The sequence below is a fragment of the Vidua macroura genome, chromosome 19 (genome assembly GCF_024509145.1).
Source record: "Vidua macroura isolate BioBank_ID:100142 chromosome 19, ASM2450914v1, whole genome shotgun sequence".
NCBI classification, from domain to species: domain Eukaryota; kingdom Metazoa; phylum Chordata; class Aves; order Passeriformes; family Viduidae; genus Vidua; species Vidua macroura.
Genome location: NC_071589.1, coordinates 841,467 through 868,195, shown reverse-complemented (window position 1 = coordinate 868,195; position 26,729 = coordinate 841,467). Strand labels below are relative to the sequence as shown.

Here is a 26,729-nt window from a genome sequence, read left to right as displayed (position 1 = left end):
CGGGCACCCACCTGGCCCTGCTCAGCCAGACACAGCTCAGGTGTCCCACAAAGGCCACCACAACCGCCAGCCACGGGGACACAGCAGTGGCCACAATGCCCTGAATTCCTGCGTTGTGTCAGTGTCACGCTGTGCCTGCTGCCTGCTGGGACCGCAGTGCCCTCAGACATGGATCTGGAGCCACCCAAGCAGCCAAAGAGGAACATAAGGAGCCTGGTTTGGGGTTTTTTCCTCTAAATGCTTGAGCTGGCACCAAGAGCAAAGGCCATGGGTGCTGCTCTGTGCCCACAGGACACCCCAGCGTCCCCGCTGTCCCTCCATGGATGGGAACCCTCAGGTCCCTTTCAGGGCTCCCCTCCACCAAGCCGTGCTGCTGGGGGAGGAGTTGGGTGCTTTGGCCACGTCTGCCCAGCCCTCCCTCCTGCCGGGGGATGAGAACTGGAATAATAAAAGGTCCATTTCTTTAGAAAGCCAGGCCTGACTATGGGAAGGGTCCCTGTATCCATGCAGCTCTGCCGGCCTCCCGCTCCCCTGGTTAGTAATCTCACTTCTGGGCCTGAATTCATTCAGACGCTCTGGAGGATTAGCTGACCTTTCTTTCAGAGCTTGGTAAGCTGGGGATGTTAAAGCTTCCCAAAAATTAAACTCTCAGGAGGCTGGGAGCCTGGAGAGTGGTTTAGAGGCTGTGGCTGCTTCCCCAGCATCCAGCCCGGGGCGGGGACAGACCTTGGACTGTCCCTTTGTGTCCCCCAAAAGTGCTCAGGTCCACGCCCAGCCCCAGCTCCCGAGTGCATGGTGCTGCTGGGGGGTAAAACCAGAGGGGTTTTCTCTCCTCTGAGGCTTTGGTCATTTTTTTCTGTTTGCCATAGTGGGTTTCAGCTCCTGCTTTGCCAGGCTCTCTCTGCTGCCGTGAGAGGAAGGAGCGAGGGAAGTGAGCCCGTGCCCCTGGGAGCTGAGGTTTGGGAAGGGGGGGGAAGCTGTCTGGGAAGGGATGGCGCTGCCCCAGCTAACGGGGCAAGGGCAAGCTGCTCTCACCACTTCCAGGGTGTGTTCACTCCAAAAACGTATAACAACCTGTGGCTGGAGGGGCAATTCTCTGCCTGGGATCTCAAACTGGGACTGAGCACGAGGAGCTGACTTCAAGCTCCCAAGCACAGGTGTGAGGGACTGACCTGCAGAGTGGTCATGGATGGAAATGTTCACCCAGCATGGCTGCACGCCCCTGACCAAATTAGTCTGGTTTTCAGAGCTGGATGCACAGGAAATGCCAAAAATCCCCTCTCCCCCCACCCCAGTTTTGTATTAATTTTCTCCCAAGAGTGAATCTCAGAGCAGGGGGGCTGTACCTGGACAGGGCACCACCCACAGCCCATTTTGTCTCCCAGGAACCAGCCAGGGGGATGAAATCACTGCTCCTCCACCTCCAGGAGCTGAAGAGAGCAGCTGGAGCTGGGGGAAGCTGGAAGCTGAGGCTCTGTGCTCTGAGCTGCAAACTGCTGGGGCTGGTTTTGGGGGTCCCCAGAGCAAAGGAGGGGCTGCAGGAGCTCTCCCAGCACTCAGGGCAGCCAAACTCCTGGAGGCAGCACCTTCCCCTCTGCTCTCGCTGTCCCGCTCGGGGCTGTGTTTTTGCCTCTGGCAGAACAGGAGCAAATCCATCAGCCAGGGCTGCCCTTCCATCCAAGCCCCGAGCAAGCCGCTCAGAGGAGAGAGAGCGGGGCTCCATCCAGCGCGGAGACCAGCTGGATGGAGCCCTGGCTGAGGTGAGAAACTGCTTCTCCTCCTCCTCCTCCTCCCGCTCTCCCCCCGTGTCCCGTCGGAGCTGGAGCCGCTTGCACAGAGAGGATCCACGCAGAGCCTGGCTCAAACCTGCCCGCCGCGGTTCTCCTCCCCGTCCAGGCTCCGCGTTGGAACAGAAGCTGCGAGGGGGACGAGGGGCTGCCTTTGTTATCCATTTAAATTGCTCGCTGAGATGGGCGGCCGGCTCCTAGCGGGGATAATTTTATAGGGCCCATAACCCAGCACCAGGAGTCTCTTTTACAACGCTGCACTCCCCCTGTCTGAGGCAGGAGCGAGGCAGCGGCCGGAGCCCGCGGGGCTCTCTGGCACGGAATCCATCGGTAATCCCGAAAAATAAAACTGTCTTATGAGATATAAATTAGATTCCTGCCCTGGGGGACGAGCGGCGCTGCTCCCCCACGGGGCCGCCGCTGTCGGAGAGCATCTGTTGCAATTACAGGTTCCTGCTCGGCGGGGGTGACCTCCCAAATATTCCAGCAGCAGCTGGAGCTCGCACAAACACTCCGTGCTCTCTTTACAGCCCAACAGCAAGGGCTTGCTGTGTGCTGGATTGCTGCTTGGTGGCCCCATCTCCTCCCAGGACTCCGGGGTGTCCAGGGTCCCCTTGCTGAGGGTCCAGACTGTCCCCTGGAGGCTGAGCTCGTCTCTCCTCACAGGTTTGTGCGGTGCAAAGTGCACCTTTGGCACGACATCAGCACCATTAATTGCCCAGGAGAGGAAGCAGCCTTCAGTGCTGTCTAATTACACAGAAATTGCCAGAAGAAATTAATTCCAAAAGGTGACCATATGGGCTGTAAGGCTAAAGCTGAGGCTGGATTTTGCCTCCAGTTACTGCCACTCAGAACTGAGGGCAGAATCCAGGCCAGAAGTGTGTTTCTAGTTCGTGATTTATTGCACCAAAACGGAGCTGGTAATGAAAACCGTGTTCCACTTAATACTCAGGCGACTTCCAACAAAAATGCCAGCAGGAACTCTTTCTTCTGCTCCCTGCCTCGCAGCTGCCCGGCAGCAGAGGATGTGCGAGCTCAGCCCTCCTGCCGTGCCACAGGGAGGGGTCCCGCATGTCCCACGTGTCCCCAAGCCCAGCTGATGGCACCAGGCTCAGCCCCGGGCCCTGCCCTGCCTCATCTCCCCCGCCCTCCCACCGCTTCCGCACCTGGGCAGGCTCAGCCTGAGCTGCAGATTAACTCACCAACCAAACAAAAACCAGCTCCGTGACGCTATTTCAGCTCTGCTGTCCAAACTTCCCGCACGGGCTGCTTGTGCTGCAGCACTGACCCACCCAGCCCCAAGCCTGTGGGTGCCGAGCCCCCTGTGCAGACCCAGCGCTGATGGAGCCGGACGAGGCGGGCGCTTTACCCCTTCCCGGCCCAACCTGCTGCTCCCTAGCTTTAAAAATGTCATTTTTCCCGGCATGCGGGAAAGAGCAGGACCCCTCCCCTCTCCTCCCGGAGAGCAGCAGGTGGAGAAAGCTCCGAGGGAGCCTCAGAAAGGACCCTCGGGCCCCTCCGAGCCCTCCTTGCGACCACGGGCGACCTGTGGGAAACGCTCGGGAGGCGGCCGAGTGCCACGGCCGAGCCCCTGCGCCGCGAACGGCGAGTCATTTGCATGCCAAAGTGGTAGCCGGGCTCCTTCCACCACCGCGCAGGCATAGAAATGTATCTGAATGTTCAATATCGCCCAGCAGAGATCTCCCCGTGGAGAAAATCCCCGCGGGGGGCTGCTGGAAGGAGCCTCCAAGTCCAAGGCGCCCAAAGGAAACCGCGGGTCCCGAGGGCAGCAGAATTGCCGGGGAGCTGAAAGGCACCGAACTGAGGCGGATCCGCGGCGGGGCTTTGCCAGCCAAGGCCGGGCGTGCCAGCGACAACAGGAAACTCGCGGGCTGGGTGACAAGTGCTGCGGCCTCTCCTCGGCTCCGCGCTGCCCAGTGGCTCCCGGGTGACTCCGCAATCGAGGTCCCATTCACGCCAGGAAGAGTCGGATCCCAGGGATCAGGCCAGCACTTCCCACTCCTCTTTCAGCCCGTGGACACCCATAAATTTTCCAGGGACAGAGGGACAGGACATGCCTCGCTGCAGCCGCTTCCAAAGGCTCCTTAAAAGCAGCCCGGGACACGGAGAAATCCATTCTATGGAGCAATTACCAGGGATGAGCGGGAGTTCATGGAGCTGCTCCCTGCCAAGGACCCGAGCACCGAGTCCATCACCCCCAGCCAAGGCAAGCGAGTCCAATCACTGGCAATAAATACATTTATTCCAAATATCCGCCCACTTTACATTCCTTTATTTAACACAGCCGCTCTAAATAGGGGCTGGGATAAATGGAAAATAAAGTCTGGGAGGCTTCATGGCTCCCTGGTTCTCCGGGCAGAGCTGCCCGGGCTCTGGTTGCTATTATCAGTGTAACGATTGTTGTTGTTATTATTATTGTTATGATTATATGCATTTCATTCTCTTCTGGGTAATGAATAATTTATGACTCTGTCTCGATCCCCTTTCAATGGATTCACTATCCAGGGAGACTCGCTGAATAATTTGGATCATTCGTTTTCAAGTGCAGGGGCTGCCGACAAATTGTTCGCTTTTCATTGCTGGGGACATTCATTGGTCACCCAAATCAGGGGATTTCTTTGGTGCCCCCAGCACGTGAGGCGCTGTCTGGGGTTTTGTTGGGATTTTTTGTTGTTGTTGTTGATTGGGTGAAACTTTGTGGAGACTAACAAACAACTCATCTTGGGGGGGGGGGGCTGGATTTGTGCAGGAGTCAGTTTGCCAAATTTCTGCGAACATTTTGCAGAGGCTTGTGAAAAGTAAATGCTACAGAGGATATTAAATGTTATTCAAATGTTTTAAAGGCGACACTGCTCTTGCTCTTTGATTTGAGCTAAACTGTTATGCAGCTGATTATTAAATTTTGCTTACTCAGCTCACACTAGAGAAATGTTGCAGTGTTAAACCTGCTTTGCCTAAAATCCGGAGGGAAAGGGAATTTTCAAGAGGCTTGCGTTGGGGATCTTCTAATCCTTACAACCAAACGAGCGCCTGTGTCAACCTCGCTGTGTCCACCCTGCGATCCCAAATCCCAAATTCACGTCCATCCCACGGGATCAGCCTTGGGCAGGCTCTGAGCTCTGCAGGGATCCATCCTGTCCCGCGCATCCTGTCCCTGTCCCTGTCCCTGTCCCTGTCCCTGTCCCTGTCCCTGTCCCTGTCCCTGTCCCTGTCCCTGTCCCGCTGGTCCCGTCCCTGTCCCACTGGTCCTGTCCCCGTCCCTGTCCCCCTGGTCCCGTCCCTGTCCCCCTGGTTCCATCCTTGTCCCGCTGGTCCCGTCCCTGTCCCGCTGGTCCCGTCCCTGTCCCCCTGGTCCCGTCCCTGTCCCGCTGGTCCCGTCCCTGTCCCGCTGGTCCTGTCCCTGTCCCGCTGGTCCCATCCTTGTCCCACTGGTCCTGTCCCTGTCCCGCTGGTCCTGTCCCTGTCCCGCTGGTCCCATCCTTGTCCCGCTGGTCCTGTCCCTGTCCCGCTGGTCCTGTCCCTGTCCCGCTGGTCCCATCCTTGTCCCGCTGGTCCTGTCCCTGTCCCGCTGGTCCCATCCTTGTCCCGCTGGTCCCGTCCCTGTCCCCCTGGTCCCGTCCCTGTCCCGCTGGTCCCGTCCCTGTCCCGCTGGTCCTGTCCCTGTCCCGCTGGTCCCATCCTTGTCCCCCTGGTCCCATCCTTGTCCCCCTGGTCCCGTCCCTCCCGCACCGCCCGCTGCCTGTGCCGCCCGCCCAGCCCCGATTTACGAGCAGCGTGTGAAGGACAGACACTGGGCCGCTGGGCTGAACAATGCGGGAATATTAGCCGAGTTACAAAAACAAACAAACCAAACCCTGCCGGGAGCCCGTTTCATTTATCTTCCTTTGTCCCGTTTTGCTTCAGCGTGAAAGTCGCCCTTTCAAGCGCAGCGGTTGCGTTCCAGCCCCGGCGGGCAGCTGATCCAAGGCGCTGCCCCGCGAGCTTCCCAAAGGCGTGTTCGCACACTTCAATTCATCCCTGAATATTCAGCCGCGCTTCCCTCCCTCCAGCCCTCCCAGCACTTTCTGCCCAAGAGCCGAGGGTGTAAAGCCCGGGGCCGGGGATGGCGGGGCACGGAGCCTTTGTGTGCAAACACAAGCTGCTGTTTGTATTTGCCTTCCCACTGTCAGAGGCCGATTGTGCGCGGGGCAGCGCTGGCCACCAGGCTGCTCTCAATATCCGCCCGGCCACCGCCGCTGCCAGAGGGACGCTCCCCTCCCTCCCCGGCCGCTTTGAAGCGAGGGGATTTAATTTCATGAGGCTCTCGGTAATCACGTTCCGATCTCCAACATTAACCAGAACTGACTCCCTCTTGCAAAAAGGGGAGGATGAGCCAGTGAACAGCTCGGGACGGGCCGCTCTGACAGAGGAAGGCAAAACGCGGGGCTGGTTCTGCGCCGCTTATCAGATGGGGCTGGAAAACAGCAGGCTCTTGGCAGCGCCAGGAGGGAGCGGCTTTACCCATCCCGAGGATGCTCTTCGGGGCTCTCGTGCACCACAAACTCTGATTTTTAAACCCAGATATTTTCCTCCTGTCCCCGGCCCTTCCCATCCTTTACCTTCCTTCTTCCCCGCTGCATTCCCAGTGTCCTGATGCCTCTGCCACACTCCCCAGGGCTCGCTTTGCTGCTGGAGCAGGAGCAGGCTCCTTCTGCTCGTGCATCGCTGCCTGCTGGGGTAGCCAGTGGGCCAGGAAGAGCCAGGGCCGCCCCTCCGGGGAAGGTTTTGCATGAAGAGGAGGCTGCGGACAGCTCTCCCCGGAGATGACACTCCAGACCCTGAAGGAAAGTCCTTTTGGGGCTGCGAGAGCAAAGCAAGTGCTGGGGCAGTCCCCAGTGAGTGTAAAAATTCCCTTTTCCAGTCAGATGTGCTGTCCATTCTCTCCTCACCCACTGTGGTCTGAACTGCCTGAGCCTGCACCCTAAATACCCACAGAGCTGCCATTAAGGGACGTTAATTGTTCCCTTAGGATAATTAATGTAATTCCAATGAAGATTGTTGGCCCTGGTCAAAACAAAGCACGGATCTCAGTGATCCACCCAGCGCAGCCTGGCAGGGATCTGGGTGATGGATGGCCCCGAAATACCACAGGGAAGATGACGTGGACACCTCATCCATCTTTCCACGCCGGGCCCTGAGCTCGGAGCACACCGGCTGTGAGGATGGGATCGGGAGGGAGCAGCTGGGCTGCTCCTCGCGGGGCCGGGAGCGCACAGACCCAGCAGGGATGTGGCACGGAGCCCGGAGCGCGGGGCCTGCTGAGCCAGCAGCATTCCTGCCGTGCTCCTCCTCCGATTCCCACCTGGGACACGGGGAGCACACCTCCCCTCCCTCCCTCCCTCCCTCCCTCCTCGTGCCCTGAGAAACTGGGGAGTGCTGTCCCCTCTCCGTGAGATCAAACAAATCTGGGCCTATTTCTTGCTGGCAGAGAGTTTCCCACCCCAGCACATCAAAAAGGATAAATCTGCTGTAAAATACCCCACAGAGCCGGGCTGCTCCCAGCCTGTGTCACTGCACTGCCTGCTCCTGCCCCTCGTGGCATTTTTGCCCTTTCCCAGGGGAAATTTGGGGTACTGGGTCTATGCCTGGGCTCTCCATCCTCTCCCCAGACGGGAGACGCAGCAGCTTTGATCCTCAAGCAGAGTTTCCCAAGGTTGCTCCCCTCTGCCTGTGCTGGAATTTCCACTCACCTGCCCACACAATCCTTTTTGCCATTTATTTTTGGCCGAGGAGGGCCAAGGACTCCTGGGCTCATCCATTAGCAGCCCCTCCATCCCCAGGGGAACAGGAGTTGGGCTGAGGGCTGCGGGTGCCAGTGCAGCACCCCCAGGTGTCGCCTCAGCCCAAGAGGGGATCCCTCTCCACCAGCAGCCACAACCTGGGCGACAACAAGCACTGGGCAAAGCCAGAGGCCCCTTCCAGCCCTTCTGTGGAATAATTTAGAAAAACCCTGTACTTCCAGGAGAGAGTGAGATAAAGGTTTGCTCCTTCCCCGCTCTCCAACCCTCTGTCCAGGTGGGGGATGCAGACACAGTTTTCAACCCTCCCATCACTCACAAAACACTTTGAAAAGGTTGGAAAGGAAAATTTCTGCCTGTGGAAATGTCTGCCCAGGAAGATTTCTTCCACGGTCTCACAGCTGTGTGTGGGACATGAATCCAGGCTCTTTCCCTGCCTGTTGCTTTCTCTGCCCTCTGTCATCCCGGCGGTGCAGGAGGTGCCTGTGGTGGGCAGCAGTTCCGTGCCCAGTTTGTGCTGTCGATGCCCCCCGTGCCAGCTGAGACCTCAGCGTGCCTGCTGAGCCTCAGAACAAAATAATCTCTCTGCCCACATCACTCCATCAGTTTTTAAACTCCAGTCTCCGCTAAAACCAGCAGTGCACAAAATACATCCATAAAGTCAGCTCCCAGCAGAGCTGAGTGTCTCTTCCATTCCCGCGCTCCCGTGGGTCAGAATGTTCCTTTAGTATCTCCCAAAAGAAGACAGGATTTTCCCCTCCCCACCATTGATTCCCTGTTTTCTGCTGAGCCTAAAGCAAACTCTCGCTCAGGGAGGGGCTGAGCCCCTCCGTGCCCCTGGTCCCTCTGCTTCTGCCTGGGGTGGATCGGGAGCGGCCGAGTCCCCGTTCCTCTCCCTCCCACAGCCTCCACGGCTGCCCTGGCTGAGAGCAGGAAAAGCCTCCCTGTCTCCTTATCAGTCCCCAGGGCGTCCTAATCCCCTCATAAATGAAATCCATTACACAGATATCTTTTTAAAAGCCTGCCTGTCACTCCAGCCAGCCCCATCCCAGCTCTCCGGACTCTTCGGAGCGCGGTCAGCGGGGATGAGTCTGCCGCGGGCAGAGCCGGGATTGCCCCGGCTGCGGATCCGGCCTGTCCCTGTCCCTGTCCCTGTCCCTGTACCTGTCCCTGTCCCCGTCCCTGTCCCTGTCCCGTGCTTTGATCCCTGCTCAGACACGGCGGTGTCCCCGTCCCGCCGGGCTGCAGGGCCAGGCTGAGCCGTGCCAGCCCCGGCCGTGCCCGCTCCGTGCGGGAAGCAGCGGGGATCTGGCAGGGATGCTCGGGACGGGAGCTCGGCTTATGCAAAGCAAACGTTTCCTGCTGATCGCAGCGGCAGAGGCCAAACGGCAGCCGCTGCTCCAGAGGCACCCTGGGGACGGAGCAGATGTGGCTCTGCCACCGCCGAGCCCCGGCCCGGCTCTGAGCCCTCCGCACGGGCTGATCCTGGCAGCAAATCCTCTCCCTTCCCTCCTCAAAACCGGGGGGATCTGTTCGGTGCCATCGTGAACGTGCTGCGAATAAATCGTCCTGCCGAGGCTGAGTGTGTGAACCCCCCGCACCGAGTGCTGGGGACGCAGCCCTGCCCTGGGGCCCTGTGCTCCAGGCAGCTGTGCCAGAGCTCTCCAGGAAAAGGTGGATGTGGGATTTGATGGGTTCTGGGGCTGCTTTGGGGTTTTTTTTCTGCTGTTTGACAGCAACAAGTGGCCAAATGATCTTACAGCCCCTGCAAGGTGCCCAGACTGTTCCTGCCGTCCCGACCATGATCTCCTTTGCCCTGGATGTCCCCCAGGACAAAACTGGTGGGGGAAAAAACTCAACACAGCACCCTGAAATGCTCCAGAAAGTCCTCAATAAAACAGGAAGGTCACAGACAGGATGGGAACTGTGAAGGCTTCTGAGGTGGGTGATCAACCAGGGTAGAGAAAAGGAATCACCCAAACTTAAGAAAAGACACCAGGAGCTCCCTGGAATGAAATCCTGCAGTCCCACAAAAAAGCACAAGAGCCTCCAAAACCACTACTAAAAAGCTGGGTGTCACAAAAGGGAGGCAGGAGAGATCTCGGGCCAAAAAGGCATCAACCCTCCGTGGCCACAAAAATCCACCTCCCGTCCCTGAGGATGAGGGGGGGATAAATTAAGAATATAGAGACAAATTTGTGTTCCCAACTGCTCCCAGACAGAAATCCCAGAATCTTGAGAGTGCTTTTATAGACAGTGGGGATTCCAGAGCCCTCGGGTGCTTTTTGCCCCATCCCTGGAGAGCAGCACGTCCTCCCGGGCAGGCACAGGGAGTTTGCGAGGCGAGGACAGCGGAGGCTGAATAAGGATGACAAGATTTGGCCCAGAAAGAGGAGGGCAGAGATTAGCCGTGGACAAGCTCAAGGGAAGGCAAGTGTCCAACCCGGAGTGCCAAGCCTGGTTTTGTTTTAGCCTTAACTGCGCTTTTTTGTTTGTTTGTTTGTTGGTGTAAAAACCTTTCTGTTGGAAATCAGTTTAACTTTAAGCTTCCTGAGAATAAAAGCCTGTGAGAAAGCTCTGCCCATGGAGGCTCCCTTGGGAGGCTACAATGGGAGCCTCAGCAGCTCCTGGGCCCAAATTTCTATGGCTACAGCACCCATCTGCTCAGCAATACAGCCAGCCCTGCTCGTGTGCTTCCCCATGCAGCACAGTCCGCTGGGAGCTGCACCAGGCGGGGCAGGAAAGGACCTGTGGCTCCATGGATGGCTCACGGAGCCACGAGCAGTCCAGCCCTCGCAGGGTCTGCTCCAGCTGCTGGTGAAGCTGCCCCAGTTGCAGTTTCCCGAGTACAAGGATGCTGCAATAATGCTTCATGCCTTTCTCAACCCAAATCCAAAGGATTTTACAGAGCCTCCCTTTGCTCCCATGAAGGGAATTGAGGCCCAAGACAAACCTGGATATCAGAAATGATGAGCATTCCTGTTATCATCAGGAGGTACCAGCACAGAGCAGCTCCAAAATCCCGAACCCTGGCTGGATCCAGCCACAGGCAGAGTTGAGTGGTGCTGCCAGATCCAGGCACCAGCGCCTGCCTCGGGTGGACAAAGGAGGTTACACTGTGGGGATCCTCTGTGGGACCCCGGGGATCCTCCATGGGACCCTGGGGATCCTCCATGGGACCCCGGGGATCCTCCATGGGACCCTGGGGATCCTCTGTGGGACCCTGGGGATCCTCTGTGGGAACCTGGGGATCCTCCATGGGACCCCGGGGATCCTCCATGGGACCCTGGGGATCCTGCATGGGACCCTGGGGATCCTCCATGGGACCCTGGGGATCCTCCATGGGACCCCGGGGATCCTGCAGGGGCAGCTTGGGGATCCTGCTCCGAGCCCCTCTGCCCAGGCTGGGAGTGTGGCTGTTTCTCCAAGCAAGAAGGGATGGATGTTTGCAACCTTCCCCATCCCTCTGGAGCAGCCGTGGCCATGAGCAGGGTGAACACGGGGACACTCAGACTCCTTTTCTCCTCAGAGGGATCTGCAAAACCACTTTGTTCCTCTGCCTGACTCCCATCCCACCGGGGAACTGAAGGGGCAGAGGGTGCAGTGGATGTGCCCCTGTGCCACCAGGTCCCTGCCAGCTCTGCCAGCCCCACCCACACTCCCCTTCCCACCGCTGCAGTCAGAGCCTCTGTCCCTCTGTCCCTCTGTGCCTCTGTCCCTCTGTCCCCCTCAGGATAAGCCATCTGCAGAGCCCTGAACCAGCACGGGAGAGGAGCAGACAGAAAGGACATCTCCCACCAGCCCAGCCCTTCCTGGTCGGATGCACCCTGGCCACTGTGAGCCACTGTCAGCCCCTGGTGGCCCAGGCCTCGCCCTGGCTCCCTGCTCTGCTCGGCTGGGGCGGGCAGGACCCTGCAGACAGGCACTGGCTCACAAGCGATTCCTGCAGGGGCTGTCCAGTGGGACAGAGCCGAAGTCACCACCAGCTCCTTCTTCCATTTGGAGGCCAAGGAGAATGGGAAGGAATCATCTCACAGGGCTCCCCAATATCCCACTGTGCCAACGTGGGCAAAATGGTTACAGACAGGATGGGAACTGGGAAAGCTTTTGAGGTGGGGGTGATTAATGCAGGGTAAAGGAAAGGCATCACCTGATTTTAATAAGGGTCGCCAGGAACTCCCTGGCATGAAATCCCTCCCATCCCTCTGAGGGAGCAGAGCGAGAGGAGCTGGCTGTGTGGGAGGATCTGATTTCCCTGCCTGTGATGAGGGTGGAGGGGCCCCGTTTGCTATTGTAGCAAGCCCTGCCCTGCAAATGCCTCCCTGGACCACCACGGGGGTGATAAAGGCCCAGGTTGGACTGGAAGGAAGTTTTTCATTGGGAGTGTTTGGTGGGCGCTTCTCTCAGAGTTCCTGGTCAGCTCCTTGTCCGAGGTGAAGTTTCCTTTCCGCTGAATAAGAAACTTGCTCGGAAATTGCTCTGACATGAGACACATCCCAGCCTGGGAACCCTCCGGCAGCGCAGCAGAGCCTGTCCAACGCCAGGCTCCCTGTGCTGCCCGTGCCAAATCCCCTATCTGGGAACACAATGTGTTTCCTTTCTCCCCCTGCGCTCGCTCCCGGGTTTGTTAAACGCTCTCGAGGCACCACAGAGGCCAAAATCCGAGCGGCGCCCGGCACCTGCGGCCAGCGCTGACGTCAGGAACACGTGCAGGTGCCGGGAGCATCTCCTGGCTCCGTGGGGAAAGGCTGCGGGGCTCCAGAGCCGGCTCTGGAATGGAGTCTGGAGTTCTCCAAGTGCCTGTCAGCGGGATGCAGCCTGGGCTTGGCCAGTGGTGCTTTATCCCAGGCAGAGGCAAAGGTGCTCTGTGCAAACCGAAGGGAGGGCGCTTGTCCAGTTCATTCCCAGCACTCTGAATGACACCGTGGGTGTCAGGAGAAATTGTGGAATGGTGCCTGTAGTATTTTAGTGATGTTAAATCTGATCAAAGACCCTGCCTGCATTTTCCTGTGTCCACACAAGCTCACCAGCAGCTGAGCTCTGACAGCGTTTTAGTTCAGACCTTTCCCAGCTGCAGTTCCTCTCCTGGGGGAGCTGGAAGCTGCATCAGGACAAGCTGGGCTGGAGAAGGGGGCTTGGGCTGGACCAGCGCTGAGCAAAGAGCCAGCCCAGCGGCGCTGGAGAGAGGCAGGATGGAGAACAGACCTCCGAGCTCTTCTCCAAGCCGAGTCCTCCCTGGAGCACTCCGGCTCCCAGGCGCCCGGCCAAAGCCGGACCGCACGGCCAAGCTCTACGTGGATGAGTTACTTGCCAGGTAAAGCTGATGGGAACCTGAAGCTGTGAAAGCTCTGCAGGAGCAGATCCCTGGAGAACATCTCCTTGGGACAAGCCCTGTCCTCTCCACGTGCAGTGCTGGGATCTCGCAAGGAGCTATAAAGAAAAATTCGATCTGGCTGACAAAAAGCACTCCCATGGGAAATTTTGACTTTCTGTCAGAAACTCCAGAGCATTTCTTTTTCAGCCCCAAATAAGCATGAATAGGAACAAAGATTCAGTTTTGGCAGGGGGAATGGGCTTACCCAAATTTTTAAGCAAAGCAGACACATTCTATAATTTTTTCTCTCTGGATGAAAAGAAAAAGAAAAATAAAACCCCCGACGATTTTCCAGAAAGGAAACAAGTAAATTCAGTGAAAAAAAAAAAAAAAAAAATATATGCAACCAGTTCTCCCACCGCTGCTTGATGCAAATTCAGCCGCTTTGGCCGATGCCCCTTTCCCTCAGCACGGCGGCTCTGGCCGCTCCGCTCCCTGTGCAGCGCTGGAAGGAGCCTCCGGCGTGCGGCGGCTCCCGCAGCAGCGCCCCGCTCGTCCCCGGCCCTGCCCGGCGCAGGCGGCTCCGCGGCCCCGCTGACCCCGCGGCCTGACTTTCTCCCGGGATTTGGGAGAGAAACCAGGGTGGGCCGACGGTCATGAGCGAGTGGGTGGGAGTTGAATGGGGTAATTGTGATCTTTATCTGCGGGGATTATTCCAGGCGGTGTGGGCTTGGCAGGGCAGCGCGGGGTTTTTTTGGCCGCGGCTGGTTTTACAGACTGATAGGTGCGGCCCCAGGGAAGGAGCAGCAGGACTGGGCTGCGGAAAATTGTTTTACGGTAGCTTCGTCCTTGCAAAACATTCACTTCCCAGCAAAGCCGGTGGAAAAGGAAAAAACAGAGCGATTTTCGTTTGCAGAAGTCTGACGCGGCTAGGACTGCACATGGTCTGAAATGCAAAGCCTGGCATAAAAGTGACATATTTTACTGGAAACTGGGAACTTGCTTCCCTTTTATTGGAAATACATTGGAAGGGAGAAGGATGGTAGGAGCACGGCGCCAGCACAATAACGGAATAGAAGCGTTTTCAGGAGACTTTAGGGATCCTGCAGAGTAGACCGGGGGTCCGATAGCACCTCGACACCGCACCAAAATTTACGGCATCGCTGATAGCGGTGGCTCTGCAGGCAGGGAGCGGGGCTGAGGCTGGGGGAGCCCGACCCCTCCTGCCCCCCAGGCCTCGCTGCTGGGCAAGAGACAGCGCTGGGAAGTAAGCGAGACGCGGAGCTCCGTCCCCGAGCGCTGCCGGGCAGCGGGACCCGCGGGAGGGCGGAAAAGCAAACCCGGAGCTGAGCCCGGCAGCCTCGGGGCACCCGCCGCTCTCCCTCGGGACGCGGCATCTCCCGGCCGCTTTCCCCGTCCCGACGGGATCCGCAGCCCGGGGCAGCGGGGGCTCCGCGGCGGGGCCGAGCATCGCCCCGAGGCTGCCGGGACCCCGCGCCCGCCCCCGGAGCCGCCACCGCGTGTGCCCCGGTGCCACCGGGCCCCTCTCCCCGCCAGATACCCCGGCTTGGCCGTGCCTCCCTGGTGAAGACGCCGGCGAAGAAATTGCGCTCTCTGCAAGGCACACATCTGATTGTGATTTGGGAAAAAAAAAAATAAAAAATGAAAAGAAGGGAAAGAAAACAAAATAAAAGGGAAAAAAAAAAAAAAAAAAAAAAAAAAAAAAAAAAAAAAAAAAAAAAAAAAAAAAGGCGGCCAACCCCGGCCGCTCGGCGAGGGTTTTTTCCTATAGTCGGAGCTGCAAATATTTTGGAAGACGGGGCCGTGTTTTCCGTGTAAACAAGGCGGCGGCGGCGGCGGGCGGCGGGGCCGGGGCTGCGCTCCGCGGGGCCGGGGGCTCCTGGAGCCGGGAGCGGAGCCCAGTCCGGGGCATCCCAACCCGGGGCCGGGTCCCCACGGGCACACGGCTGAGCACCGGCCCCCTAAACCGCGAGGAGAGGAGCGGCAGCGCGCGGGGATCCCGCTGGGAAGCGGGGCTGGAATATCGGAGGGAACGTTCACGGGGAAGAACTGCCCGAACCTTTAACCCTTGTCCACCTCGGCAGAGGCGAGGGACACTCTGTCTCCGCCCGGGACAGCCAGCACGGCGCGTGTTTCTCGCTCGAGACGGAACGAACCGGCTGCTGCCCGGTTCTCATTTGGCCCTGGGGCTCCTTCAAGTCCCCGCCGCCGCCTCCCAGGGCCGCCCGCACCTCCCGAGGATGCAGGGACGGGAGCTGCAGGCTTTGCCGGGCTTCCCTGCCCTGCTCCCGGCCGCCTTCCCTCTCCGGAAAGGGCCAGAGCCCGTCCCCGTCCCGGTCCCCGTCCCGCCCGGACGCGGCGCCGCTCGGGCTTGGCGGCGGCTCTGAGCCCGTGTCCCGGGGAAGAGAGCGGGGCTGCTGGCGAGCTCCGGGATCCCCGGACCGGAGCCGGGCCGTGGGCTGCGGGCCCCCCGGCCGGGACGGGAGACCCTGCCCGGCCAGCCAGGGCCCTCCGCGCTCCTGCGGACACGACCGGCGTTTTCCCGGAATCCTGAATGCCCCTTATCCCCTCTCCCGGGCGCCTTGGTTTTTCCTGCCTCGCGTTTCCGAGCTTCCCGTTGCTCTGCCCATCGGAGTCCCCCGCTAACCCCGTCCTGCGCCGCCGGGTGCCTCCGGTGTCCCCGTCCCACGCCCCACGGCTCTCGATATCCCCTCCGGCTCTCGGTATCCCCTGCCCCAAATTCCTGTGCCCTGCCCGGTGGTCCCAGGCTCCCCGTGCCCGCCGTTTTGCACCTGGAGGTCCCTCGGTGTTGTCACCAGCGGGCTCCCGAGTACCTCAGTGTCCCCTGCCTTAAGCTGCCGGGCGCCTCAGCGTCCCATCCCCTGCGCTCCCGAGTGCCTTCACATCCCTGCTCCGCGCTCCGAGGTCCCTCGGTGTCCCGTCCTCATCCCTACGCTCTCCGGTACCTCAGTGTCCTCCTCCTATCCCGTTCTCCGTGTCCCTGCGTGTCCCCGAACGGCTCCCCGTGTCCCTGGTTGTCCCCGCGCTGCTCGGCGTGTCCCTGGATGTCCCCGTGCCTTTCGCTGCCGTCCCCCGCGGCTCCTTCGCTCTGCCCTCCCTCTACCTCCCCTCCGGGGACCTCCGCGCCCCGTCCCCGTCCTCCTCCCGCCCGTGCCGGAGTGTCCGCGCCCGCGGCCGGGACTCACCCACGCACTCGTTGGCCTCCCGGGCCGTCGCTCGCTGCCAGGGCCGGTCGTAGTGGAAGGGCTTGCAGCGGTCGCACTCGGGGCCGGCCGTGTTGTGCTTGCAGTCGCACACCAAGCTGTCGTCGCGGTCCCGGACGCAGCGCGACGCGTGCCCGTTGCACTTGCAGCGCCCGCCGACCTGCAGGTCGGACACGGCGTAGAAGTAGGAGTCGCGGGCCAGCTCGGAGTCGTCCTCGCTCTCGTCGCCGAAGGTGTGCAGGCGGCTGAAGGTCACCCTGATGTCGGTGGCCGTCACCCAGTCCTGCAGCACGGGCGAGTTGTCGAAGTCGTGGGCGGTGGGGCGGCCGTCCAGGGTGCTGAAGGCGATGAGGCCGCCGGAGAGGGGCCGCACGTCGGTGTGCGAGTCGGTGCACACCGCCTCCTGCTCGTTCTGCTTCGTGATGGCGGCGCGGCTCGGCTTGTTGTACATCTTGCGGCACTGCGTGGAGTAGAACTGGAAAGGCACCCAGGTCTTGCCGTAGTCCATGGACTTGTGGATGGCCATGGACTCGGGGCGCGGCGAGCAGAACTGCAGGCTGACGTAGGTCACCTCGAATTTCTTGCCGAGGGACAGGGTGAGGGTGACGTTGTGGGGATACTGGACGTAGCTGTCGGACTGCCAGCAGGTCAGGTTGTGCGGGTTGTTGAGGTCGGTGAGGAAGGAGGGCGGGTGGGCGCGCTTGGGGTCGGAGGCGTTGCAGAGGTGGCAGGTGCGGACCTGCTCCTCGCCCTTCTCCGTCACCACGCAGTACCGCGACGGCGGCTTCCCGCAGGTGCTGGACACCTTCACCTCCTTCCCGAAGGCCGAGTTGACGAAGTCGGGGATGCAGCGGCGGGGCAGCCCGTGCTCGTCGTAGCAGGGGTCGGGCTGGGCGGTCTGCACGGCGAACATGTTCACGCCGTGGTAGCCGCCGCGCAGGGGCTGCGCCAGCCACGCCGCCGCCAGCAGCAGGGCCAGCGGCGCCTCCGCTCCCCTCCGCGGCATCCTGCGCGACCTCCGCGCGGCGTGGGGACAGCGGGGAGGGGGACACGGGGCAGACCGGGGAGCCGCCGCTCGACCGCGCCGCTCCGCGGGGCACCTCGGCCGGGGACGCGGTGCGGCGGCTCAGGGAGCCCGGAGCATCGCCCGCCCCGCGGCCAGCCCCGCGGAGAAAGGGGAGACCGCGACGGCGGCGGCACCACAAAAGTGGGGCTGGCGGCGGGGCTGGGTCCCGCCTGCCTCCCGCCCCGGCCCTCGCACGGAGAATGACTGGCGGTCCCAGCCCCCGCCGCGTTTGAGGTCATGCTAAAGGAGTGACATCGCGCTCAAGGAACAGAACAACGACATCCACTGGCGGCTCAGCCAGAGACGCGCACAGGCCTCGGGGAGGGCGGGGGGGGGATGGGAGTGGGACGGAGCCCGCCTCGACACGGCGGTGATGGGCGCCAGCTCCGCCGCGGGGCTCCCGAGCCGCCCCGAGGAGACGGGCGAGGGCCCTTGTCCTCCCCCCGCGCCCCTGTGCCCCCGACGGGGCTGGGGGAGCCGGGCCCTGCACCCCGCAGCTGGGGATGCTCCGTGGGCGTGGAGCGGGAAGGGGGGGAAGAGGCCGGGAGGAGCCCCACGCCCACCTGTGGGGACGCCGGGGGGAACAGGACGGGGACATCTCCCACCTGGTCCCTGCTGGCCTCGCCCGTCCACCGGGCCAGACAGGGACTGGCCCCTCGGCTGGATCGGAAGGGACACCGGCCCGAGCGGGCTCCCGCAGGCCACGGCCCTGGGACAGGAAACCCGGGGAAGTTTAACGGGGGGAAACACAGCACGGGAACTGCCGGGCCTGGCGACATTCGGCAGGTGGTTTTAGGGGGCTGATCTCGGGGAAGAGGGGCAGTCTCTCTATCACAGCCCCGGGACAGACCGGGCACAAGGGGCTGCGCGGCGCCTCTTGCCGCCCCCCACCTCGCTCTGCAGTTTGTCGGCTCTCCCGTTAAGGCGAGGAAGGGGTTAAAGGGCGGCACTTGTCCCGCACCGGGCCGTGGCCCAGCCCCGCTCTCCCCTTCCCACCCACCGGCGGACCCCCGGTGCCGAGGGGCCGCCTCCGACGCACCCACTCGGGCTCCGCTCTTCCCGCTGCGATCCCGGCCGGGGACAGCCCGGGGGGACGGTACCGACGCGCCGGAGAGACGGTCCCGGGCGGGAGCGGAGTTTCCCTGCCTCGCCTCCCGGCCGCCCTGCTCGCCCCCCTTCCCTCCCTCTTTTGATTAAAAGGGCACTTTTATTTTTCCAACGGAGGTGCCCTCTCTCGGAGCGCTGCCCACGCCGTGTCACTCAAGCGGCCGGGCCCTGGCACGGCGGCGCGGTCCCCTCCCCGGAGAGCCTCGGCGGGGCGGCCCGAGGGGACGGGGGCTGCCCGGGCAGCGGCGAGCCCCGGGCCGGCCTCCGCCCCCTCCTCTCCGCCCGCCCCTCTCCCCGCTTTGAATTCCTTGCCACCGAGCTGAATAAAAGTGGTTGTTGTAAATTGAATTAGTGCCTGATTAATCTGCTCCCGGGCCTGCTAGCCCAGCGGGGCGTCTTTGGCAATGCAACCGCCTTCCCTGCAGGGCAGCGGGGCTCCGCAGCCTCCCTGCCCCCATCGCTCCCCCCGGACCCCCCCCCGGCCGCCCCCCCAGCCCCGCCGCTCCCGGGATTTGTTAACTCTTCCCCGGGAAACGGCCCCTCCGTCCCGCTCCCGGCGCCCTCCATCGCCGGGGGAAGAGGAGGAGGAGTGTGCGGATGGTGATGCGGCCGGCCTGGGGCTGGCGGAGGTCCGGTCCCTCTGGTCCCACCGAGCCCTCCAGGGACTCGGCCGCAGTCCGGGACACTCACGGAGAGTCCCGGCATCCCCCAGCCCCGGGGAAAGTTTTAACCCCACTCCTGAATCGCCGCCCTATTTTCAGAATTGGGATGGGGGTGTGCGCTCCCATCCAGCTCTGGGAGGGCACCTCAAGGAGGGAGCGGGGTGATTTAGACTAAGCTGTCCCGGACCGGGGGGGCCAGGCCGGGACAGGGGCTGCGGGAAGCCCCGGGACATCGCCGGCCGTGCGGGCTCTCCCCGGGGATGGGAGCACCCAGCCCGGAGCCCCAAGTTCGGGCCCACAGACCCCTGCAGGTGCCCGCCATCAGCATCTCCACTCGGCGTTTGTGATTCCCCGCTTTACTCGCCCGGCGCTTTTCCTTCGGCCACGCGTGCCCGGGACCAGCTGCCGCCGCGGGTCCCCTGTCCGCCCGTGCCCGGGCCGTGCCGGGGAGGCGGAGGGACAGGGACAGGGGACGGCTCCTGTGCCGGGAGGGACTCGCGGGGCCCGCTCGGGGCGCAGCATGTGCCGCTGCAGGGTTTGGCTCCGGGTGCTCCGGATGCTCCCGGACCCTCTCGCCGGCCCGACCGAGGCCCGGGAATGCCACCAGGGCGTAGGGCAGGGCTGAAATGTCAGCATTTCTTTAGAATCCGTGAGGGTTTCTAAAGGTCGCCTGGCGGCCCCTCAAAGCCCGCACGGGCCTTCACAGCCTCACAGCAAAAATTGGGGTGAATGTAAGGAAAGTTGACCCCCGCGGAACTCCCCCGCAAAGCCGAGGTGCTGCCTAATCTCATTAGCAGGGTGTTAATTTAACAGCCTCCCTGCGCTGCCGAGCGCGGGGCTCCGCGCTGCCCGCCGGCGCTCCCGGGGCTGCGGCTCTCGCCTCCCTCCTGCCCTTCTTGCTGGGTTTACTTGGTGTTTCACAACCCCTGGGTTTTTAATGGCTCTTGCGGTCATTAACGTGATTTACTGAGGCTTTCTCCTCTAATTACCTCGCCCTCGAGCTATTAAATGCATGTAAGCAGCTCCGCGGGGACCGAGGCGCAGCTCGCCGGGCCCGGGCCCGAGTCTGCCGGGCCCTTCCGGGCAGGGGCCTGGGGCCGTCCCGGGAGGATGGAACGGGGGACGCTCGGGGAACCAGGCCGTGCCCTCCACGGATCGCCCCCCACCTCCAATTTGACTTTCCTGTCGAGAAGCACCAGCCAGCCCCGGCCCTGTCCTGCCTCGGGAGGGGACGGATCCTCGCCAAAGTCAGCCCCGGTGAGATGCCGAAACATCTCGGTACCAGCGCCGGGGCCGGAGCCTCGCTGGTACCAGTGCCGGGGCTGGAACACTGCTGGGACCAGCACCGGAGCATCTCCGGTACACCGGGAACGGAACACTGCTGGGACCAGCACCGGAGCATCTCCGGTACACCGGGAACGGAACACTGCTGGGACCAGCACCGAGCATCTCTGGTATCTGCACCGGGAACGAAGCACGGCTGGGACCACACCGGAGCTTCATCTCCGGTCCCCCGGTCCCTGCCCGGGAGCGCGGCCGGCCGCACGGGCGGGCCCAGGGGCTGAGGGCGGCGGGGCGCGGCCGGGGCAGAGCGGAGCGTCCCCGCTCCCCCGCGTTTGGCCCGGGAGAAGCCCCGGGGACGGAGAACCGGGAAGGGCTTGATTTCAGCCGCACCGGGGACAGCGGGAAAGGCGGCCCCGGCGCTCGGAGCCTGTTTTAAAAGTCAAATGGCTTCGGGTGCCGGAGCTCGTCCTCCTCCCCGGGAACAATGCGCTGCTCCTCGCCCACCTCCCCCTGCACCGCTCGGGCTTGGAGAAGGGAGGGGGAAAGCCCGAGCGGCTCTTCTCCTCCTCGGCTCTCGGGGGGCCGTTCCCCGGCGGGACCGGGAGCGGCTGGAAAAGCAGAGAAGACCCGGGTTGAAATAATCAGGAGCGATTTATTCCCCTGGAGTGACAGTTCTTTTGAGCAGTTGCCGAATGGCAGTTTCTGTCTTTCTGAAAGCTTTTCTTCCAGATTCTGTTCAGATTAGGCTGGGGAGATGAATGAGGCCATTATCCAGCCCAGTAGCTATTCTGAAATGCCAAATTAATTACCAAGGGCTAAATCAAGGCGATGGGGGCTGGAGGGGAGAGGGGGGCGGCGGTTTGAGGTGTGAAAATATCTCCGCGATCTTTTAAACACGGGCACGGCGGGCGGCCCGGGCTGCTCGCCTCAAACCCCCCAAACTTCGCTCCGCAGGCGCGGGGGCAGCGGCGGCCGGAGCCGGGCGGAGCGACCGAGGAGAGGCCGCGGGTCCCGCTCCGGTTCCCCTGCCCCGGCTCCGGCACGACCCCGCCGCTGCCGCATCCCTCACCTCCGGCGGGGCCGCCGGGCAGCGCGGGGCTCCGCGCGGGGCTGAACCGGGGCCGCGGCCGCAGCCGAGGCCGCTTGCGCCGCTCACGGGTCCGGCGGCCCCTCCGGCACTCCCCGCCACCTCCCCGCTCCCCGTCACGGGGATTCTCCGGTCCCGCAGCGCAGGGAGGAGCAGCCCCGCTGTCCCCAACCCGTTTGCAGAGATTTATCGGCAGCTGAGCCGCCGCGGAGCGAGCCCGGGGCATTCCCGAATTCCCGCAGCTCCGAAGGGCCTGCTCGGGGATGCGAAAATGATCAGCGGTCGCTTCTTTGCCATGAGAGAGAGAAGGGGGAGGGCGAGGGATTGTGCAGGGATGCTGATCCATAACTTGGATCGCGTTGCTTGGCTTGGAGGGTCATAGAGACACCGCGGAGAAAGGGGAGAAAGACCGGTTCCAAGGGAATTAGGGAAGAAGGCACGGCCGGCTCTTCCCGGACTGATGTCTCTCTGCCAGCACAGATGACAACATTTGCACATGACATTTAATCCTCCACCCTAAAGCTCTGTGGCTCCCGGCAGGCAGTTATTGTTATTATTGTCGCTCTAATATTTACGCTTTGCTCCCAAACAAGTGTAATTTCCCCGACCGCTTTGTAGCTCCTTGGCCCCTAATCCAGTTTTCTCTTCAGTTCCCGGGAGACCACACCTCTGTCTCCTCTCATTCATAGGAAAAAAAAAAAAAAAATGGAAGGAATTTTACATTAAAAAGAACCGTTTAGGGAACGGCGAGTCAAGCCTGACTCTCAGTGTTGGACAGTTTTGGGGCTGATGCTGAATCCCCTGCCAATGCCCACGGTCAGTGAGGGACATCCCGCCTCAGCCTGGGCAGCAGCGACAGCAGAGCCAGGCAAGACTTTCCCTCGCACTAGACAGTCCTTGCAAACGAGGAATAAGCACCGAGGAGATTTCCCAGGGGCTGAGAAGTGGGCTGGAGAAGGAATCAAGCCTTTAATGTAAATTGGCCGTGGCTGGCAGAGACCACTGAACACTGGGCTATTCAGCATCTCTGTGAACCTCTAATGATCAACTCGGTTTTCAATTATACACCCACAATTGCCACCAAGTGAGATAAGCCTCCGGAATACTATATTTCCTCTTGCAAAATGTTTTCTTTAGGGCAGGCAGGCTGGGAAGCTCAGTGAGTAATATTTGATTTATTTGCAGCAGAGCTGCGCGTCACCCAGCAGCCAGGAGAGCTCCCGGCTGGCCCGAGCAGGAGCCAGACTCGCCCAGAGCGGCTCAGGCACTCCCGGGAGCTCGCAGGTGGATTCAGCCGCTGCAGCACTGCGGGTCCCAGATATTCCCAGGAAAACAGGGGCGCTCCTGGGTGGCAACGCTGTCAAAGCCTTTGATTTATTTGTGTGCTTCCCTACAGAAACAACGGCTCAGTTTGCATGGGTGCAGATGGAGCACGACACAAACCAGGCAGCTTAGGCTGGGAAACGCTGCCAGGGGCTCATCCAGGGAAAAAAGGGCCCAGGAACAGAAGAGACCCTCCAGACCCCAGCTCCTCCTGTGCCCCAAACAGCACTACCCCACATCTGGAAGCTCTTTCCAAGTCCAAATTTCTTTTCTGAGCAATGCATTACAGGGATGGGAGAAGAGGCACTTGGTGACCTCACAACAATGTCCTGAGCTCCAGGGGAAAGAAATACCCGACTGGGGAGCTCAGCCAGTGGCAATGCCCCGGCACGGCTGGAGAAACGTCCCTGCACTGAACTGATGGAGGCCTGGAGGACCCCCTGCACCGATGGAGGGAATATCCCTGCGTGTTTCTGTAGCCCCGATTTCAGGGATCTGCAGGACCCTGCTGCCAGGCTGAGGCGTGGGAGATGGGGGGTGAAGGAAACAGGTTTGGAGGAGGCAGATTTCTGCATAAAGTTTTGCTGGGGATCTGTGTGGAGAGGAGGGGATGGGGACATTCAGTTTATTCAGTGAAATGTTTAATTCAGAGAGACTTCACTGAGGTTTTGGTGCCACTCTGCAGATCTTATTTTTGATTATCGAAGCACCCACCTGGATCTCAGGGGAGCTGAAGCAACTCCACCCGTTGCACAGGGCTTCCTGCTCCACTCTTTAGGACTTTTCCCTTGATATGCATATTTGTGGGTCTGCCTGACAGAGGGGTACCAGAGCAATTCACAAATCCCCACCACCAAGACCCAAGAGACCACCCAGCCCAGGTGCCATGAAGGCATTTGAGGACTCTGAGCATCCCTGTCCCAAAGCGCCCAGCTCTGACCCCACACCTTGCCCACGAGTTTGATGTCCCCACTCCGGCTGCCCCTTCACTCCCCCTGGCACTGCCGGACAGCAGCTCGAGAGTGCTGGGCACCGTGAGCTGCTCCTCTGGGGGAAAACCAGCCTTGATTGAGAGCCATCCACGCCTGGGCCCTGCCGGGGGCGGGTAACAGCGAACGAAGCCTTTCCCTCCCGATCCGAGCCCGGTGCTACTCAGAGAAAATCCATCCTTTCACCCGGGGCCTTGAGCTGCTCCAGCCAAGTGTGAGCAGCAGCTCCAGCGCGGGAGTTGTGGTGCTGAGGGAATGCAGCTGGAGAGGGCCAGAGGTCCCGGGCAAAGGGAGATCAGCAGGACAGGGCGCCCCAGCGGTGCCAAGGGCAGGGACAGTGCGGTGAGCAGTGCGCCGCGGCCCTTTAAAATAGCAACTAATCCCTTAAAATAATTAAAGGAGCAGAGGCTGTTCCTCACCTACGTTTCAGAATTGTTTCTGGGCACAGTGAACACTACTGGTGTCACTCCATGTAGGAGTTTTTTGGCTCTGGCATAAGAAACTGGCCCGTGCAGAGATTTTCTGTCTCAAACACAGTTTTATACGGGACCTGTGGAAGGTCGTGGAGCTGAGACCCTGATCTTAACGGGAATGTTCCTCCCCTGTGAAAAGGAATTCGATCTCCTTAAGCTGGTGTAAGGTAAAGGTGGAACCTGGGCTGGGCTTCCAGGGGAGAGGGAGGGAGTGTGGCAGAGGCTGGGGCCAGGGCAGGCAGGGCTGGGTGGATTTCAGCTACCTAAGGAGCAGGATTATTGAAACACGGATCTCCAGAGCCTCTGGACTGCCAGTTCTCGGTACCTCCCTTTGCCAGATAATTAACTCTTCTCCAGCATTCCCTCTGCAGTGACAAGCGGGCTCGTGGGACCCAGCTCCGACTGCGGCTGGGGCAGTCCCGGGGCAGGCTCTGTCTCAGCATTGCAGATGAAGGGGGCGTTTTGTTGCTTTCTTTGTTTAGAAGTAATAAAAAGAAATGTATTCCATAAAGCATCCCGTTTCCTGAGGGAAGGAGTGGGGGATTTGTAGGGCTTGAGGCAGCAGAGCTGGGGCAGGGCAAAGGGGTCATGCAGCAGCCCCATGCCGGCTTTGGGTTTGCATCTTCCTTAAGGGAGGTGTCCTCTGGCCATCAGACAGGGCACGGCGAGTGCTGGGGCCTTCCTGGCAGCCCAAAATCAGGGGTGCTGGGAGCGAGCCCTGGCCCAGCCCTGAGCAGAGCCCTGCCATCTTTCCAGGACCTTCCCCAGGGCGCTCCGCAGCGTTCGGGCTCCTTTTGGCAGCCATCCTAACCTAATTATAATTAAGAATGTATTAGGCGGGGATGAAGTGGCCCTCGAGTGGCTCTAACCCTCTAAAGGAGGGCTTGGGGAGAGGCGGCGGGAGCGGCTCCGGCCGGGGCTTTGGGGATGGGGGCCAAGGGAACCTTCCCGTGCCCCCTCTCGGGACACAGAGCCCTCATCCCGCCCCGTGCCAGGGCTGCCTTCGTGCAGTGCCGGGCTGAGCTCCGCGGCTTTACCTCGGCGCTGTGTCCGTCCTTCCAGCCGTCACCAGTGCCATTAACCGGCGTGGTGCCCGTGCCAGGCCGGGGGGCACGGGTGGATCTGAGCCAGCAGAGCCCAAAAACCCCGGCACAGCCCTCCCTGCGCATCATCCCCTGCGTGCTTGGGGGGGTCCGAACCGTCCCGACCCAGCCGGGACCCCCGGCGGGCCCCGGCCCGGCCCCGCGGCTGCGGGCGGGGCTGGAGCAGCCGGGCAGCGCTTGTTTGCCAGCCGAATTCCTCGCTGCTGCTCGGCGGCACCGTCGCCTGCCTGGAAAGCGATCCCGGCGTGCCCGAGCCCCGCAGTGCCCGAGGAGAGCGCATGGGAGGCACGAAGGGGCGGGGATGGAGGCGGTGGTGGGAGAAGGCGGATGGACCGCTCCGGGCCAGCCTCAGTTTCCCCGGACATTGAGCAGGGAGTGATGCTCGCACCCTTGGTAAAGCGCTTCGCTGTCCGCGGCAGGAAAGGCAGCTCCGAACTTCAGCCAGGGGTGGCTGCGGGTCTCACTCAGGACCCCTGTGCCCACCTGGGCACCTCCCCGTGTCCTGCCCGCCCTGCTGCCCCCGAAGGAGGGTTGGGGACGGGCTGCTCCAGCCCGGCTCTGTCCTGCTTCCAGCCTCTTTTGCTTGGCTTGGGTGTGAGATCTTTGTCCCACTTTTCCCACTTGGACCCTGTCCACAAAGCCCATTTTCTCCTCATGACTGGTGTGGGCACAGCACTGGGGTGCCTGCAGAGGACGCCGAGTTTGTCACCAGGGTAAGGAGCAGGGCAAATGTCCCTTTCCCAGCCCAGCTTGTCCCAGGGTGCACCTGCAGTGGGTTTGCACGGGGTGATCACTCAAAGCAAGCCGGGGAAAAAGGAAATTGGCGGAAAGAACCGATCCATAGGAGCTCACCCTGAGGCCCTGCTGCCATCTGCTGGGGTCGCAGCGCCGAGCCCAGCATGGGGACTGGGGATGGGTCGTGTCCGGAGGGAGGGACCCCTCAGGGGGCTGGAAGGGGACGGGATCCCCGTCCTTGTTTTTCTGACCTGGCCCTCTCCTGCTACAGCCTCATTTGGGAGCAAAACCTCCCGAGAGGTTCCCGGGACCAGGCGGAGCGCAGGCAGCCCCGGGAAGGGGCAGAGCGCTGGGAAGAGCCCCAGGCTGTTCCCAGACAGGAACAGCCCCAGGTGTCCCAGCTGAGGATCTTGGCTGTCCCTTGCTCCTCTGGGATGTCCCTTGCTGAAGTATTTCAGCCCCTGCACTTGGGAAGGCAGAGTGCAGCTCCCGAGGGGTGCAGGACTCTTGTTTCTACTCAGATTTTCAGATTTACACCTGATTTACACCTTGGCCATTATAAAATGCGCACCCAGAAGTGGAGGGGCAGTGGCAGTGGGGGGTGGGACACGGCTGGGCGGTGCTGCCTCGGTGCCCCCGTGGCTGTGCTGGGTGGCAGGGCTGTGCCCTGGGGAAGGAGAACAAACTGCAGCTGCTCTGGCCTCACAGCCCCGGAGTGTTGCCACCTCCACCTCTGGCTGTGTGGCTGCCCAGGGA

General features: G+C 61.4%; 1 protein-coding gene across 1 annotated transcript in view; it reads right to left on the bottom strand.

The window, feature by feature from the left end:
- NTN1 (netrin 1) overlaps positions 1-17,300 on the bottom strand; it is an 83,028-nt gene extending 65,728 nt beyond the window's left edge. The window contains exon 1 of the mRNA XM_053994913.1: positions 16,127-17,300. Within this exon, the coding sequence (XP_053850888.1) occupies positions 16,127-17,150 (1,024 nt within the window). The 5' untranslated portion in view covers positions 17,151-17,300. The remainder of the gene's footprint in view (positions 1-16,126) is intronic.
- Positions 17,301-26,729: the final 9,429 nt, after the last annotated feature.